Source organism: Microcebus murinus, chromosome 8 (assembly GCF_040939455.1).
Source record: "Microcebus murinus isolate Inina chromosome 8, M.murinus_Inina_mat1.0, whole genome shotgun sequence".
NCBI lineage: Eukaryota > Metazoa > Chordata > Mammalia > Primates > Cheirogaleidae > Microcebus > Microcebus murinus.
In genome coordinates this window covers 53,943,710-53,959,386 of record NC_134111.1, presented here as the reverse complement: position 1 = coordinate 53,959,386, position 15,677 = coordinate 53,943,710, and the positions used below count along the sequence as shown (strand labels likewise).

The following is a 15,677-nucleotide window of genomic DNA, read 5'->3' as shown; positions in this document are numbered from 1 at the left end:
CTATCTAGGCAGATGATGATGATGATTATGATAACAGCAATTAAGATTCCCAAGACTCACACAGCTTATATCTAGAATGTATAAAAAACTCTTCCAATCTAATAATAAAATAACAATATAACCCAATTTTTTAATTGGGCAAGGGATATGAATAGACATTTCTCCAAAGGAGATATACAAATGGCCAACAAGCACATGAAAAGATACTCAACAGCATTAGTCATTAGGGAAATGCAAATAAAAACCACAGTAAGATACCACTTCATAGCCACTAAGAAAACAATAATCAAGAAGATAGACAAGACAACAGCCAGGATTTGAAGCCACATAATCTGGCTCTAGAGCCAATGAACACACAACTAACCTCTTGTAGAGCTCACAAATAAACATTCTTGGGTAATAATTACTGGAATTAAGGCAATTATTATCATCCTACAACCGTAATTTTCAACCCTTAGTGTACCAGAGTCATCGGAGGAACTTGGTAAAGTTGTGTATTTCATAAACTCAGAGATTCTGATACTATAGAGATGAGGACCAAGAATCTGCACTTGGCCAAGTGCGGTGGCTCAGGCCTGTAATCCTAGCGCTCTGGGAGGCCGAGGCAGGCGGATTGCTTGAGGTCAGGAGTTCAAAACCAGCCTGAGCAAGAGCGAGACCCCGTCTCTACTACAAATAGAAAGAAATTAATTGGCCAACTAATATATATAGAAAAAATTAGCCGGGCATGGTGGCACATGCCTGTAGTCCCAGCTACTCGGGAGGCTGAGGCAGTAGGATCGCTTGAGCCCAGGAGTTTGAGGTTGCTGTGAGCTAGGCTGATGCCACAGCACTCACTCTAGCTAAAGTAAATACAAACCAAATTTAAAACCTTTCATTCTTTCTTAGTAAGTATGCATTTGTCGTGTTCTCAAATAGTTATGTTTAGATTTTGTTCCATTATTAAAATGATCCACCACAGCTGGATGTAGTGACACACTTCCATACTCCCGGGAGGCTGGGGCAAGAGGATGCCTTGAGCCCAAGAGTTTAAGGCCAGCCTGAGCAACATAGTGAGACCCCATCTAAAAAAAATCCACCATTTTTTACTAATTTCCAATAAAAAGCAGATTAATTACATATGATTATTATGAATTGATAGATAAGAATCTTGTAGCTAGGACTCAAAATCTGAATTCTCTTTTTAAAAATGATAATCTGAAATTTAGAAAAGAGGAGGCACTGATATCATTCTGAGCTTTTCTCAGAAACAGAAATGAATATGAGATCAATGGCAGAACACACAAAAAACCGTTGGTTAAGATTAAAAGTGCAATATCTAGCCAAAAACTAGAGGTAAGAAAACAGCCCTACACAACTACCAGACCTCAGCAATGTTAACTTGCAAGGTGCAATAGTTTAGTGGTTCTCTAAATCTAATTCTAGAGATGGAAAACAGGTATCCCTCAAACTAAGGAGCAGCTCTCCCTAGTACTCTAAACCAAACACAATAATTATAATAATACTACCTATTTTTTTAGGTATCTAGTATGTGATTATTGTTCTAATATTATACTTTACATATACTATTTCACATCGAGCTAGGTAACCAAAAAACTCTCTATTCTTCCCTACTCCTCCCAGCTAGCTATGAAACAAATGATCCCCTACAAAGGATCTGATTTATTATTACACCTGCTGAAATCTTGGCAAAACTGCCAAGATTATCCAAGAAGAAAAAACAATAAGATAACATAGGCTTATCATTACAGAATTCCTTCATGAATAGGAGAACAGGGTAGGAAATCCTAAGATTCTCCCAAAAATACTAAAAGCATTTAAGTGAACAAATAGATTATTAAATGTACTAGGAACTATAATAAAAAGACAAAAATGAATATAAAACTGTCATTGAATCTAATTTTGCTGAGGGGGTGAGGGAAAAGGAAGGTAGATGAGAAGAGGAAGTGACTGAGATACACATAACCATTTACAATACATCAAGTGAACACATTAAGTGTAGGGAAAAAAATAGGTCTTAGAGTCAGACATTCCTCAGTTCCCCTTCCAATTCTATTAATACAACTTATGAGTGATCTCAGATAAGTTGCTTAACCTCTTCGTGCCTCACTGTAGAAGAGGAAAATATTAACTCTCTTATAAGGTTGTTTGAAGAATAAAATGAGATAAACTATGTAAATGTCCTATATAGTCCCTAGCTCACAGAACACTTTCAATCAATAATTAACAATATACACATTAAACCAGAAGTGTGTATAGAGCCATATAGGAATACTCTTGAATAACTAAATCTTTCCAAGAAAGAAAGGAAAGAATTCACAGGATGAAATCTGAATTGGTCCAAAAAATAATCAGAAGCATGCCAGAAAGAACATGAGGGGCAGGGAGAGGACTTTAGATGTTTACCAAAAACCTAACACCTCTAATTCAGTTTGAGGAAAGGTAGGTAAAATACTCAGCAAAGACTTCCTGAACTAGCTATCTCTGTGTAGATTTCTAGCATAGGACATGCATTTATATTGAAATTATCTATTTTAATGGATATGTCCAGCACAAGAATATAAGTTCATCAAAGGCAAGAATTGTGTTACTAATTTTTGTACCCCCAGCACCTGGCAAAGCACCTAGCACAAATCAGGTATTCAACAAATAAATATATTCTATAGAAAATACAAGCAAGTGTTTTGCTATCTAAAGCCTAAAAGACATCTGACAGCAAAAAACTACTATAACTGAAAATAAAACCATTGAACCAAATTAAGAAATAATAACATCTCAGTAATGGATACTAAATTCAACAATAGAAACTCAAGAATTCACTTTCTCTCCAAATTGTTCAATCATTCCTAACCAGAGATACACAGCCAAATCATCTATGGAGTATTTGAAAAATAAATGTGCCTTATTGCCCCCTTCAATCTTCCCATAAGAGGTCTTCTTTGGTAAGAAAAAAAGAATGTGTGTGTATACATACATGTTGGGGAAGGGGTGCAATGCAAGGCAGGCATCAGTAGTTTCAGGTAGCTCCAGATAATTGAGCTCCCTGTAAGTACTGTAAAGTACAATATCAGCTTTCCACAACACTCTATTCATCCCTACCTCCCATCTATCCCCATGCTGTTTTAGAACCTCTCTTCAGTCATAAGTTGGCCCAGCTCTAATTAAAACAGGTTAGCAAAGCCCTCTGCACACTAATATGAGGCCTGCCTCTCCTGTGCCCTGTCTGAATTACTGACCCAGAGGATCCATGAACATAATAAAATGGCTACTTTACACTCCTAAATTTGGGGTGGTTGGTTACACTGCAATGGTAACAGTTTAGAATTTTAATGCTTACTATTCATTACATATTTATCATTAGAGATAAAACTAAATGTTGGTTCAACTGAAGCCTCACAGAACTCCCTGCTCATCTAAATCAGTTATCAAACTGACTCCTGACCATATTATGTTCACAAATTCCACTTTACTGCTTCAGATATAGCTGTTGAAATTTCCATTTTCTCTCTAGTCAGTTTCATTTTATTAATCCATTATCTTGAAACTTTTATCTTCCTGATATTTCACTCTATCTTCAACTTGCTGACCATATCACTATGACTCCTTGGCCTCTAGTCCTCAGAATTTGGTACTCCATGGCTATAATGGCTTACATTCATTATGAAAAACTGATCTGAATGGCAATTGTTATATTATTCAGAGATTAAGGGAAAAATAGGAGAATCCAAGAGAAAAACAACAATGACTTTAGCTAAACTCAAATCTTATTATATCTTTTCTTAAAAGGCAAACCCATATAGTTGTCTACTTAAGATACAAAGATAACCCAAAACAGTAAATAATGAAAACATACTTTATATTTGCCTTTAATCTGCACTCTATGATTTCTCAAACATATCTCCCTTTCTAAATATTTAAAGTAGAAATTACTTTACATTTTCCAAATAGCCACCCAATTATAGTAAGATACTAAGTAAAAAGGATCATACATGGCAAAAAGGAGAAATACATGGCAAAAAGGAGAAATCTGTTTGGGGAGAAAAATACATCAAGAATAATTCACAACATCAACTGAAGAACAAAGGTCAATCAACCACTGAAATAGTTAATAACATGTAACTAGTTCTTGTCCACTAGCCAAATTAGAATCTTAAATTGATGAATAGTAATAGTAAAAATAATGATAATGTTTAATGAAAAAATAGACAGCAACTTTTTTTTCATTATTTTTGACATATAATTTATAAAATGAGAAAGTTAGAAACATTACTTATAATTCATGATGCCAAAACATTTTCCTATAACATAATGCCTAATAATCAAAGGAAAAGGAGGTCAACAAAAGGTTAACTCATTAAAGAATTTGCTGCCAATATTACTTTACAGAAACAAATACTAGAGTAATGTTGGCCTCTTCATGTTAAACATATGATACAATTTATCTGTATAAAGTTCTACTTAGTGGTCTAGGTTGACCAGATTATGAACTATAACATGTGGGGTGAAACTCCATTATAATACCTAAGGATACTGTATCCACTGGGATAAATACACACATCAAAAGTCTTTTTGGCAGGTTAAATTATAAAGAAACTTCTTTGGCTTATACAAATTCTTAGAGATAAAAATATATAATCAGCACAAAAACACAGCTAAGTATATAAACACAACGAAATGCATTTTATGGTTTCTATTTTGCTAACACAGTTACAGTTAATGGGAATTGTCATGACAAAATGATTGTTTTTATGAAAAGAACCTTCTTTATTACAAACCAATCAAATTTCATTTTTATTACTGATGTAAAAAAGTTCAAAATCATGATTCATTTATAGAGCATACAAAAATAAGAAAAGTGTTCAAGAATAGAAGAGAGGATCATTTACAAAGCAATAAAAAATTAAAGCATGCATTTCTCTTACTGGCAAGGCATATACTTCTCTTCTACATATAAATGTCTGTAGCTAGATTTGCTGAATATTATAACTTCTGTCTTTGAACAAAAAATGAGAAGACTGAGTTTTCACTATCTCATCTATACTTGATGTATTCAGTTTATCTTGATAACTACTTATCAAGAAATTTCAAAAATGTTTCAAAAATGTTAAGAAATTTGATGTTTTCTGTTGATTTTCAAATATTGAATGCTTGAGCTAACATTAACACTCAAAGTCTTCACAGAAATAAGACTGACAAATTTTATGAGGCACCCATGACCAAAGTCTTTTAAGTTAAAAACTAAAAATCATGTAATTTCAGAGTATGAAATGTTAATAAAGCAACTTAAGGAAATTAAAACTTACATTATAGCTTAACTATGGACTATTTCAAGATCAGAAAACAAGCCTTTCATGGGATCTTAACATCATATCAAAGTTTTCAAGTCAATAAAACATTGCCTCTAAGAATTTAGTTTCCAACTTATTCATGAATACACTATGATAAAATAATAGTGCACACTGCTGTCAATAAACTACACTTTATCTCGAATCTGAAGTATAACCTATTTTGTCTTCGTTTAGAATCTTGCTTCACTATCTTCCCTTTCGCCCTTTAATATCAACTTCACATCTACTAAAGTGACAGATAAGCACCACTATATAAGACTATTCATATGACTAGTATGAATGAAAAATAATTCTCTGAAATGTGTGGCCAGTTCAACAACTTTTTAGTAATTCCTTAGTGCATTCCTCAATACTGCAGAATCCTCAGAATACTAAGTAAAAATAACAAAATATTTTAATTTTCAAGAGCAGAAAAATTTAATGCATTATATTTCTTCAATTATCTGTTACAATCATCTTTATTAAGTATCCTGATAATGCAGATGTTAGAGTCTTTACTACCATTCACTGTGAGCAACAGCATCACTTCTCTTTCACAAAAGCCTTTTCTAACCTATATTTTCCACTTATTTCAGCCTCTAGAACACTTCTGAATGCTTGTAAAGACCAGATTCCCCAGTACTCATGTGAGGAGAGACAGAATGGAAAACACTTTACTACTGATATAAAAATAAATTTTTTAAAACATGCCTGTTTTGATCACACTTATTTTCAAGATGCTTTCATATAGGTTCCACAGAACCTTGCAAAACTACTTTCCTAGTTCATGCTATAAATTAATGCTACTGCTAAAATGAAGTTATTAATAAATTTAAATAATTAAGCACCCAAATGCCCACAATGAGATAATGGAATATTCCAAGTATTCTTTTTTTTCCTTTATATATAGTTTACTGAGCTTCTAAATAAAGAACAGAACAGATATTGTCCTCATTTCAAAAGATTAATAAATTACAGTATGATAAAATTAACCAATGTGCTTAAAAATAGCAAGGCATTGATGAAGTAATAATTCAGAAAAGATGGTATAAGGGTAAATAAACATAAGAACACTTTGGACCTTTTCTGCTGTCCAACATGGTAATAGGTTACCAGATGTTGAAAGCTAACATTCTCAAAGGACCCCTTACTATAAGGTGAAAGGCTCTTGGGCAATAAAAGTAATAACAGAAAGAAGCATGTATTGAGCATTTATTGTGTACTACCCTATACTAGATGCTTAATATACATTATAAAATACATTACCTACCTTTTACAAATGAGGAAACTGAGAACCAGAAAGGCCCCAGCAAGATCATAGAACAAGAAGCAGAGTTGAGCTTAGAACTCAGTTCTGTCTTGCTTCAATGACTTTGTTCCTAACTTTTATACTCTGTTACCTGAGTTTCAATTTCCTTATCTACAAAACAAGAATAACACATAATAAGACCAAATTGTTAATATTAGCAATTATGTATATAAATCATTTTTGCACAGTAGCTCAAAAATGGAAGCTTACTCTTATGATCAGTAACCACCTATGGCAATGTCTAATTAATATAGGTCTCAACTATGACCTATACCAAGATTCGGTTTTATAATGAAGATAAACATGGCTGAACATATCAAATGTATAATCTTGAAATACATTTCCTAGAATAATTTGTTATTCTAGGAAAAATTACTAAGAGTAATTTTAATAATTATAATAACTTTATATTTTGTATTATTGAATTAAATTATGTATTCTACCTATAAATTACTTTTAGAAGCTTTACCAAAATTGCATCTGCACACAGGAAGTAGGAGGCAAAACCTAGAAGAGAAAAACTAATAGGTAAACAGCTAAAAATAATATTCATGAACATTTATTGAGTGCTTACTACATGCCAGACATTACAATGCCAAGCATTTTATATACTTCCTTATCCTATCTTTAACATATATAATTATCTTCCCTATTTTACAAATGAGAAACCTGATGCTTAAAAAAGGCAGGTAATCTGCACAGGTTCACACAGCTAGCAGGTACCTGAATAAGAACCCAAGTCAGACTCTCACTCCAAAATCCGCAGAAAGTATAAAATGAAAGTGAAGGAAGCAATCAACACTGTAGCAGAGTTTTGCACCTCTCTCCCTTCTTTGTGTATCTGGTGGTTCTGTGCAGTCCTTAAGCCTGAAGCCACTTCCAGCACAGGGCATTAGTCAGGCCTATCCACTATAGTATTCTACCCTTTTGGCTACAGCAACTGCTCCAAATGTGGTCACATAACCTAAATAGGGTTACTCAATTGTCCCCTACAATATATTTATGCCCAATAAATTGATTAAAAATTGAAAAAACAGAAACTCAAGTAATGTATTGAAAACTTTTGCCATTAGAAAAAGGTAAAATTTAAATACACAGGTTGTTATAAAAGATTCTGAAAACAATTCAATATCCAGGACTATTTTTATCCTCCTTTTAAAATTCTAAATCCAGCATATCATCATCTATCCAAGCTATTTTTTCAAAAACATAATTTGCCATTCCTTTCCATATTATTGAGTTAAAAGAATAATTCAAAATCCTCTTCCACTTTAAAAAATTTATCTTAAGAAATTACTGGATACACAAATATGTATATACTGTTTACAAAAGACAAAAATCATATATACCTGTGATGACTTTGGGACACATTGACTTAGCTAGACTGAACTATACTTGCCAAAATTCCATTTCTACTAGGTCTCTAGTTAAAGTGGGCTACAAGGTAAACTCCCTGGCAGGTGGTGGGAAGACAAAAGAGAGGCAACATGCATTTTGTAGCATACAAACACCTTCTCCCAGGTATCCTAAAACTAATCTAGGTGCTGCTGTGAAGGGACTTTGCTGATATAACTAAAATCCCTATTTAGTTAACTTTATGTTAATCAAAAGGCAGATTATCCTGAGTGACCTGATTTCCTCAAGTGAAAGTCCTTTAAAAGAAGGTGTAAGTCCTCCCTGAGATCAGACACACCAAGCACTGCCTGGTCCTGCAGTTGTTCTTTCTCCTGCATCTTACCCTCCTCCCTGCCTTATGCACTTTGCACTTACTTAGCCAGCCCCCACAGTAACAGCATAAACCAATTCCTTAAGCGCACGCGTGTGTATTTGTGTGTGTGTGTGTGTGTGTGTGTAAACAGAGAAGATCCTGTTGCTTGTTCTTCTGTAGCTGAATTGACCAATACAACTTCCTACATACCCATCAGAGTAAGACTACATAAGTAAATTATGGTTTCTTCATTACTATGAAATACTATATAACCACTTAAAAATGATGATGTATAATTCCATTCTCAGACATGAAAAAAAAACCCAATAGGTTATATGACAACAAGTTACAAAGAATGTATGCATATTATATATTCTGTTAATTTTTTTAATTCAGAGAAAGAGAATGAGATAGCTTTGTTCACCAAGTTTTAATGATGAGGATGGGATTTAAAAGTCTTAATCTGGGTGGTGTGATTTCAGGTGATCTATACTTTACACTTCTCCAGATTGTTTTCATTTCCCATAATGGCCATATATCATTATCATTATTATCAGGAAAAACCACAATAAACCTTTCTCATTTGACAGGAGAAGAAATTTCAGGTAGATTTACTTTAAATGGTTAAAATGGTGCCCAGAGTGTTAAAGGATGAATAGGAGTTATCCAAGCAGAGTAGAAATTTCAGGCAGAGGGCAATATGTGCCAAGAATAGACACTACAAATACTTTAGGAAGGCTACTGCTCAAGTAAAGAATTGACAAGAGATGAGGTTAGAGAAAGAGAACTGGACTAAGTTAAGGAGGGTCTTCTATGCCTCACTACACCATACTGACAATGGGAAACAGATGAAGGTTTTAAAACAAGAGTAGTCACATCAACATTTTAAGAAAATAAAAACAAAACAAAACCACTGAGGCTTGCAGTGTAGAGACTATTGGAAGGTATGTCAGACTGGAAGCAGAGAAACCAATTCAGAAACTACTACAGTAATCCAAGTAAGAAATGACAAAGCCTTGAATTAAAGTAACAGCAGTAGAGATGGACAAAATTAGTCATATTAAGGAGAGAAAACTGAGAAAACTTGGTGGAGGATACTGGTAGTAAAAAGATAGAAGTGGTTCACTTAAACTGAGGAATTCAAAGCAGGCTTTCAGAAAGATGTTCTTATGAATAATGGTCTCAAAGAAGCCACTTTGAGAATACCACAGACAGATGCCAGATACCAGATATCTTTCTTTAAACGTTTCCAAAATGTCCACAGGAAGGAAGGATAAAAGCAAAATGTTAAATACATTAAAAATCAGAGTTGTCAATTACAAAAACACACTCATAATTACTTATCTATCCTATGTAGATATATATATATCTAACCTCTTGAGGTTGACCACTTCCAAGAAAACCATATTACTATCAGAAACAGAATATTGTGAACAGTTATTGGATTTGAGTCCCACTTATACGTCACATACAAGTCAAACACAGGGTTTCAGATAAATTATTATTTTAGCCCCTGCTATAGTTTGAATGTCCCCTATAAAACTCATGCTGAAATTTCATTGTCATGGTGCCAGTATCATGAAGTGGGACTGTTATGTGGCTAAGAGGGCTCTACCTTCATGAATGCATTACTGTTATCTCTAGAGTAAGTTGGTAAAAAGCAAGTTTGGCCCTCTCTGTCGCTGGCTCTCACCCTTGCTTGCTCTGCAGCATTCTGCCATGGGATAATGCAGTACAAAGGCCCTCCCAGATGCCAGCACCTTAAAATTGGACTTTCCAGCCTCCAGCACTGTGAGAAATAAATTAATTTTCTTAACAAATTACCCAGTCTGTGGTATTCTGCTACAGTAACACAAAACAGATTATGATGGTTTGCTTTTTTTTGCTTCTGGACAAAATATAATCTTTTAAATTTTTTAAATTACAACTGTTTAAATTATAAAAGTAAAATATGCTCGCTATAATAATTCAAACAATTCAGATACATAATTCCTCTTCCCTCCACCAACACCCTATCTTTATTATCCTGAAATTACTAGTTAAAATTAGGTGAATATTCTTCTAAACGTTTTTCTTTGCATATAAAAACATATAAATGCTTATATAGGATTAATTTTATGAGTTCACATAAGATATGCATTATTCTATAACTTCTTTTTACTTAACATAATCACAGCTTGCAAGTCAATATATTTAACATGTGTACCTCTTCATTTTTAATATCTGTAAAAATGTGAGCACACCATCTTTTTACAAATTTTTTCTTTGACAAATAATTGTGTATATTTATGAGGAACAATGTTATGTTTTGATCGATGTATACATTGTAGAAAGATTAAATCTAGCTAACTAACATATTCATCACCTCACTAACATCATTTTTTTGTGGTGAGAATGTTAAAAATCTATTCCTTTAGCAATTTTGAAATATATAATACATTATTATTAACTGTGGTCACCACGCAGTGCAAGAGATCACTAAAACTTATTCCTCCAGTCTAACTGAAATTTTGTTCCCTTTGATCAATATCTCCCCTTTCACCCTCCCTCTCCTCCTCCCTGCACACTCCACACACACCCCCATCAGCCTCTCGTTACCACCTTTCTACTGTTTCTATGAGATGAACTTTCTTAGATTCCAAATGTAAGTGAAATCACACAGTATTTGTCTTTCTGTGCCTTGTTTATTTCACTTTGCATAATATTGCCCAGGTCCATCAACATTGTCATGAAAAACAAAATTTCCTCCTTTTAAGACTGTATAATATTCTACTGTGCACATATACCACGTTTTCCCTATCTATTCCTCTGTCATTGGACACTTAAGTTGCTTCCATATCTTGGCTACTGTAAATAGTGCTATGATTAACATGGGAATGCAGATACCTCTTCAACATACTGACTTCAATTCCTTTGTATATACCCAAAAGTGGGATTTCTAGATTGCTATACCATAATTTAATATACATTTAGGATATTTCTAGTTTTTGCTACTACAAATAATGTTGTAATTAATAGCACTGTATATTTCTTTAAAGTACTGGTCCTTATATATCTATCAGATAAATCTCCACAGAATTTCTGGGTCAAAGGATGGCATTTTAATCAATATTGTTATATTAAGTTCCTAAAAAGTAACATAACTTATAGACCCACCAGTAGTTTGAGGAAAACTGTTTTCTCCATGTCCTTGTTAGTACTAGAAATTATCATATTCATTTTTCACATTCATCATCACATTGGTAGTGATAGAGAGCACCTTTTCACCTGTTCATTGCCATTCGCATTTACTCTTTTGTGAATTGACTATTCAATCCTTTGCCCTTGATTCTCTTGGGTTGTCTTTTCCTTATTAATTTGTAGAAACTTACTTATGGTGCTTTTTATCATACAAAGCTTTTAAATTTTTTCTACAATCAAATCTGCCAATTTTTTCTCTTATGGATTATGAATTCTGTGTTTTGCTTAGGCCTCTTTTGCTATCCAAGATTACTATTAAAATAATCTCCTATGTTTTCTAATTACTTCATTCAATTTGGCTGTCGTTATTTTACATTTAGATCTTTAATCCATATTGAATTTATAACATTCATGTGGTGTTGTGACTTAGGAGTTGCTCTAACACCATTTATTGAACTATCCACCTTTAAATGTTTCCTCCTAAAATAACAGATCACTACAAATAGTTAAGACCAAGGAGACAAAATGCCTAGAAATTCTTAAACTTCACTAATTGAGACAATATTCCAAATTTATCAAAAGTCAATTAAAAGGCAACATTTTCTCTTTAGAAGAAATCACACATTAGGACACAAGCATACGGTATAGCAATATCAGCATTCACTGAAATTATTTTTTAACAGAGTAATCTAAGTTAAACCTCTAATTTAACTATACAATCCTGATTTTGTTTTCAACATAAATGGTAAAAATAGAAATATTCAATGCTTGAAATCTCAAGATTATTCATTGATTCAGGTCACAATTATTCATTAAGCACCAACTGACAGGTGCTCAAGATACAATGGGAAATAAAACAAATATGATCCTGCTTTCACAAAGCTTGCAATCTTGTGGGAGCTTCTCTCCTAGGAAGCAATGTATATAAGTGGAAAAGGAAAAAAGAAATGTATGCTCACACAAATATAATGCAGTGAAAAACATTCTGGCAAATTTTATGACACATTCTATACTTCTCATTTCAAAAATATTACCTTCTTATTTCAAATGCACCTATTTATCCTGGTGACTGTCTCATTTCTGTACTCATGTTTAAAACACTGCTAGGGAGTTATGATTAACTCCATCAATCCACACCTAGAAATATCTATGCTTAGTCTCCTCACTTTTGCAACAATATTTAATTTCTTTCATTATAGTAAATAAGAACCTTAATAAGTGAAATTATAAATCCATTTACATAGCCATATTCAGTCCATAAAATAAAAGGTATTTCTTTAAAGCACATGTAGTTTTAAAATATTTCAGTGAATCCTAGAGAGTTTGCAAATGGCAGTATTGTGTTACCTGGAAAGGAAATAAGAACTTTGGTGGCCCTTCAACAACAACAGGTTACAACTTATTAGTGACAGTCACCTTAAACTTGAGGGACTACGACCAAGAGACTGCTCCCACTCTTAGACTGAAGCCCTAAAATGCCTGGTCCCTGTGGCCACGCCCCCCACCTCAATCCCAACCCACGGCCTCTCACGCACTCCCAAACCATTTTCAACTGGGAGCTGGAGCAAGCACCGCCCAGGGGGAGCAAACCGGGCTCCTGCTCCAGCGGGATGACCTTGGCCAAGTGTCTCCTCAGTTTTCCCACCTGTGAGACAAGGATGGTATTCTGTGCCCGCCTCCACCCTCCAGCTGGGTTCAGAATCTAATGACGCAAGGCTGACGGAAAGCTCTATCCCCCACGCTGCTCCCCACTACTGCCCCACGCCGCCCCCGCCTCCGTCCGCAGCCCGTGGCCACGCGCGCTACCTGCGATCTGGGAGACGAAAGCTTCCGCCACTAGAGACATGTCGGCTGGGCGGCCCCGCGCCCGGGTGCCTGCCCCACGCAGCCCTCAGCGTCCTTCTCCGCAAGCCGGGCGGCTCCCAACAGCTAACGAGCCTACCTTGCCTGAGGCTTGTACTGGCAAAGCCCACCCCCGGCAGCAGCGAGGCCCCCAAGGTTACCGCGAGGCCCGGCCAGGAACTTCCGGCGCAGCTGACAGCGGCGCGAGAGCGCTTCCGCTGGCCCCGCCCCCGCGCCCTATTGGCGCGCTGGGCCCCACCAGTCGGAGGCTCCACAAGGTCTGGCGGGTGAAGGGGCGGGACTGTCTCCGATTTAGGGGACGGGCGGGGGGACCCGGAGATTTTAGTATCCGTTCTGTCAGCCAGAATTTTGTAAGCAAGTAGCAGTTTTAAGCATCCATTAGCTACTACGCACTTTAAAAATATATATCCATATGCAGAAGAATGGAACTAGACCCTTATCTCTCTCCTATAGAAAAATCAAATCAAAATAGATTAAAGACTTAAATCTAAGATCTGAAACTACTAAAAGAAAACAATGGAGAAACGCTCCAGGACAATGGTCTGGGCAAGGACTTCTTGAGTAATACCCCCAAAGCACAGGCAACCAAAGCAAAACTGGACAAATGGGATCACTTCAAGCAAAAAAGCAGCTTCTGCATAGCAAAGGAAACATTCAACAAAGCGAAGAGACAACCCACAGAATGGGAGAAAATATTTGCAAACTACCTATCTGATAAGGGATTAATAACATAAGGATCTCTAACAACTCAATAGGAAAAAAATCAAGCAATGTCATTAAAAAACAGCGACAGGATCTGAATAGACACCTCTCAAAAGAAGACATACACATGGCCAACAGGTATATGAAAAAAATGCCCAACATAATTAATCTTCAAAGAAATGCAAATGAAAACTACAAAGAAATACCATCTCACCCCAGTTAAAATGGCTTTCATCAAGAAGATAGGCAATAACAATGCTGGCAAGGAGGTGGAGAAGGGGAAACCCTTGTTCTCTCTTGGTGGAAATGTAAATTAGTGTAACCACTATGGAGAACAGTATGGAGGTTCCTCAAAAACTAAGAATAGAACCATATGACCCAGTAAGTCCACTGCTGGGTATATATCCAAAGGAGAGGAAATCAGTATATTGAAAAGATAATCTGCACTCCCATGTTTATTGCAGCACTATTCACAATAGCCATTTAGAATCAAACTGAGTCCCTCAATAAGTGAATGGATAAAGAAATTGTGGTACACATACATAATGGAATGTTTTATAGCCACAAAAAATAGTGGAATCCCGCCATTTACAACAACATGGATAGAATTAGAAAACTTATGTTAAGTGAGATAAGCCAAGCACAGAAAGACAAATCTTGCATATTCTCACTCATATGTGGAAGCTAAATATTAAAAATGATCTTATGGAGATAGAGAATAAAATGATGCTTACCAGAGGCTGGGAAGGGTAGCAGTGAGCAGTGGGTAAAGTGGGAATGAGTAATGAGTGCAAAAATATAGTTAGATAGAATGAAAATATTTGATAGCACAACAAAGTGATTAAAACCAACAATAAGTTAGGGTATACTTTAAAATGACTAAAAGAGAGGAATTGGAATGTTCCTCAGACAAAGTAATGATAAATGCCTGAGATGATGGCTACCCATATTACCCTGATTTGATTAATTCACATTGTATACCTGTATCAAAACATTACCTGTATCCTGTAAACATATACTTCTATTATGTACCCATAATAATTAAAAAGAAAAACAGTAAAAATCCATGTCATAGACACTGACAAACCTAAAACTGTTTCTTTAAAAGTTAAAGAATTTCTGAAATGAGTATATATTTTTAAATAAGCTGAAAACAATTCAGTATGCTATTTTCCTTATTATAGATGCTTTCCTTCCAATCACAATTTTGTTACTTTCAGTTTTATCTTTGTTCCTAAATTTTGGTGATTAAACATTAAGGATTAATTTATTATATTATAAATCTAATATAAAACTAAATAATGTAATGAGATGCTGACAAGCTGAAAAGAAAGATACAGGAAAACATTATAAAGACAAATGAATAAGAACACTCTCAAGAAAATGCAAAGAACCTAACTACAAGGGAAATAAGTTGTTTTCACATAAAGTGGCAAGCTGTTTGATGTTATTTTCTTATTTCCATTGTCCTCCTACCTCTTTAACAAAAAGAAATAAATGGATACAACTTATATATGTCTGCTGAGTAAAAGAAAAAATATATATGTATGGAATTCTGTTTTATTTCATCCTCTAACGACCCATTAAG

At 34.8% G+C, this 15,677-nt stretch overlaps 1 protein-coding gene across 1 annotated transcript in view; it reads right to left on the bottom strand.

Moving 5' to 3' along the window:
• The window catches only part of MTX2 (metaxin 2), a 53,552-nt gene extending 39,972 nt beyond the window's left edge, over nucleotides 1-13,580 (bottom strand). Inside the window, exon 1 of the mRNA XM_012753411.2 lies at nucleotides 13,331-13,580. Within this exon, the coding sequence (XP_012608865.1) occupies nucleotides 13,331-13,370 (40 nt within the window). The 5' untranslated portion in view covers nucleotides 13,371-13,580. The remainder of the gene's footprint in view (nucleotides 1-13,330) is intronic.
• Nucleotides 13,581-15,677: the final 2,097 nt, after the last annotated feature.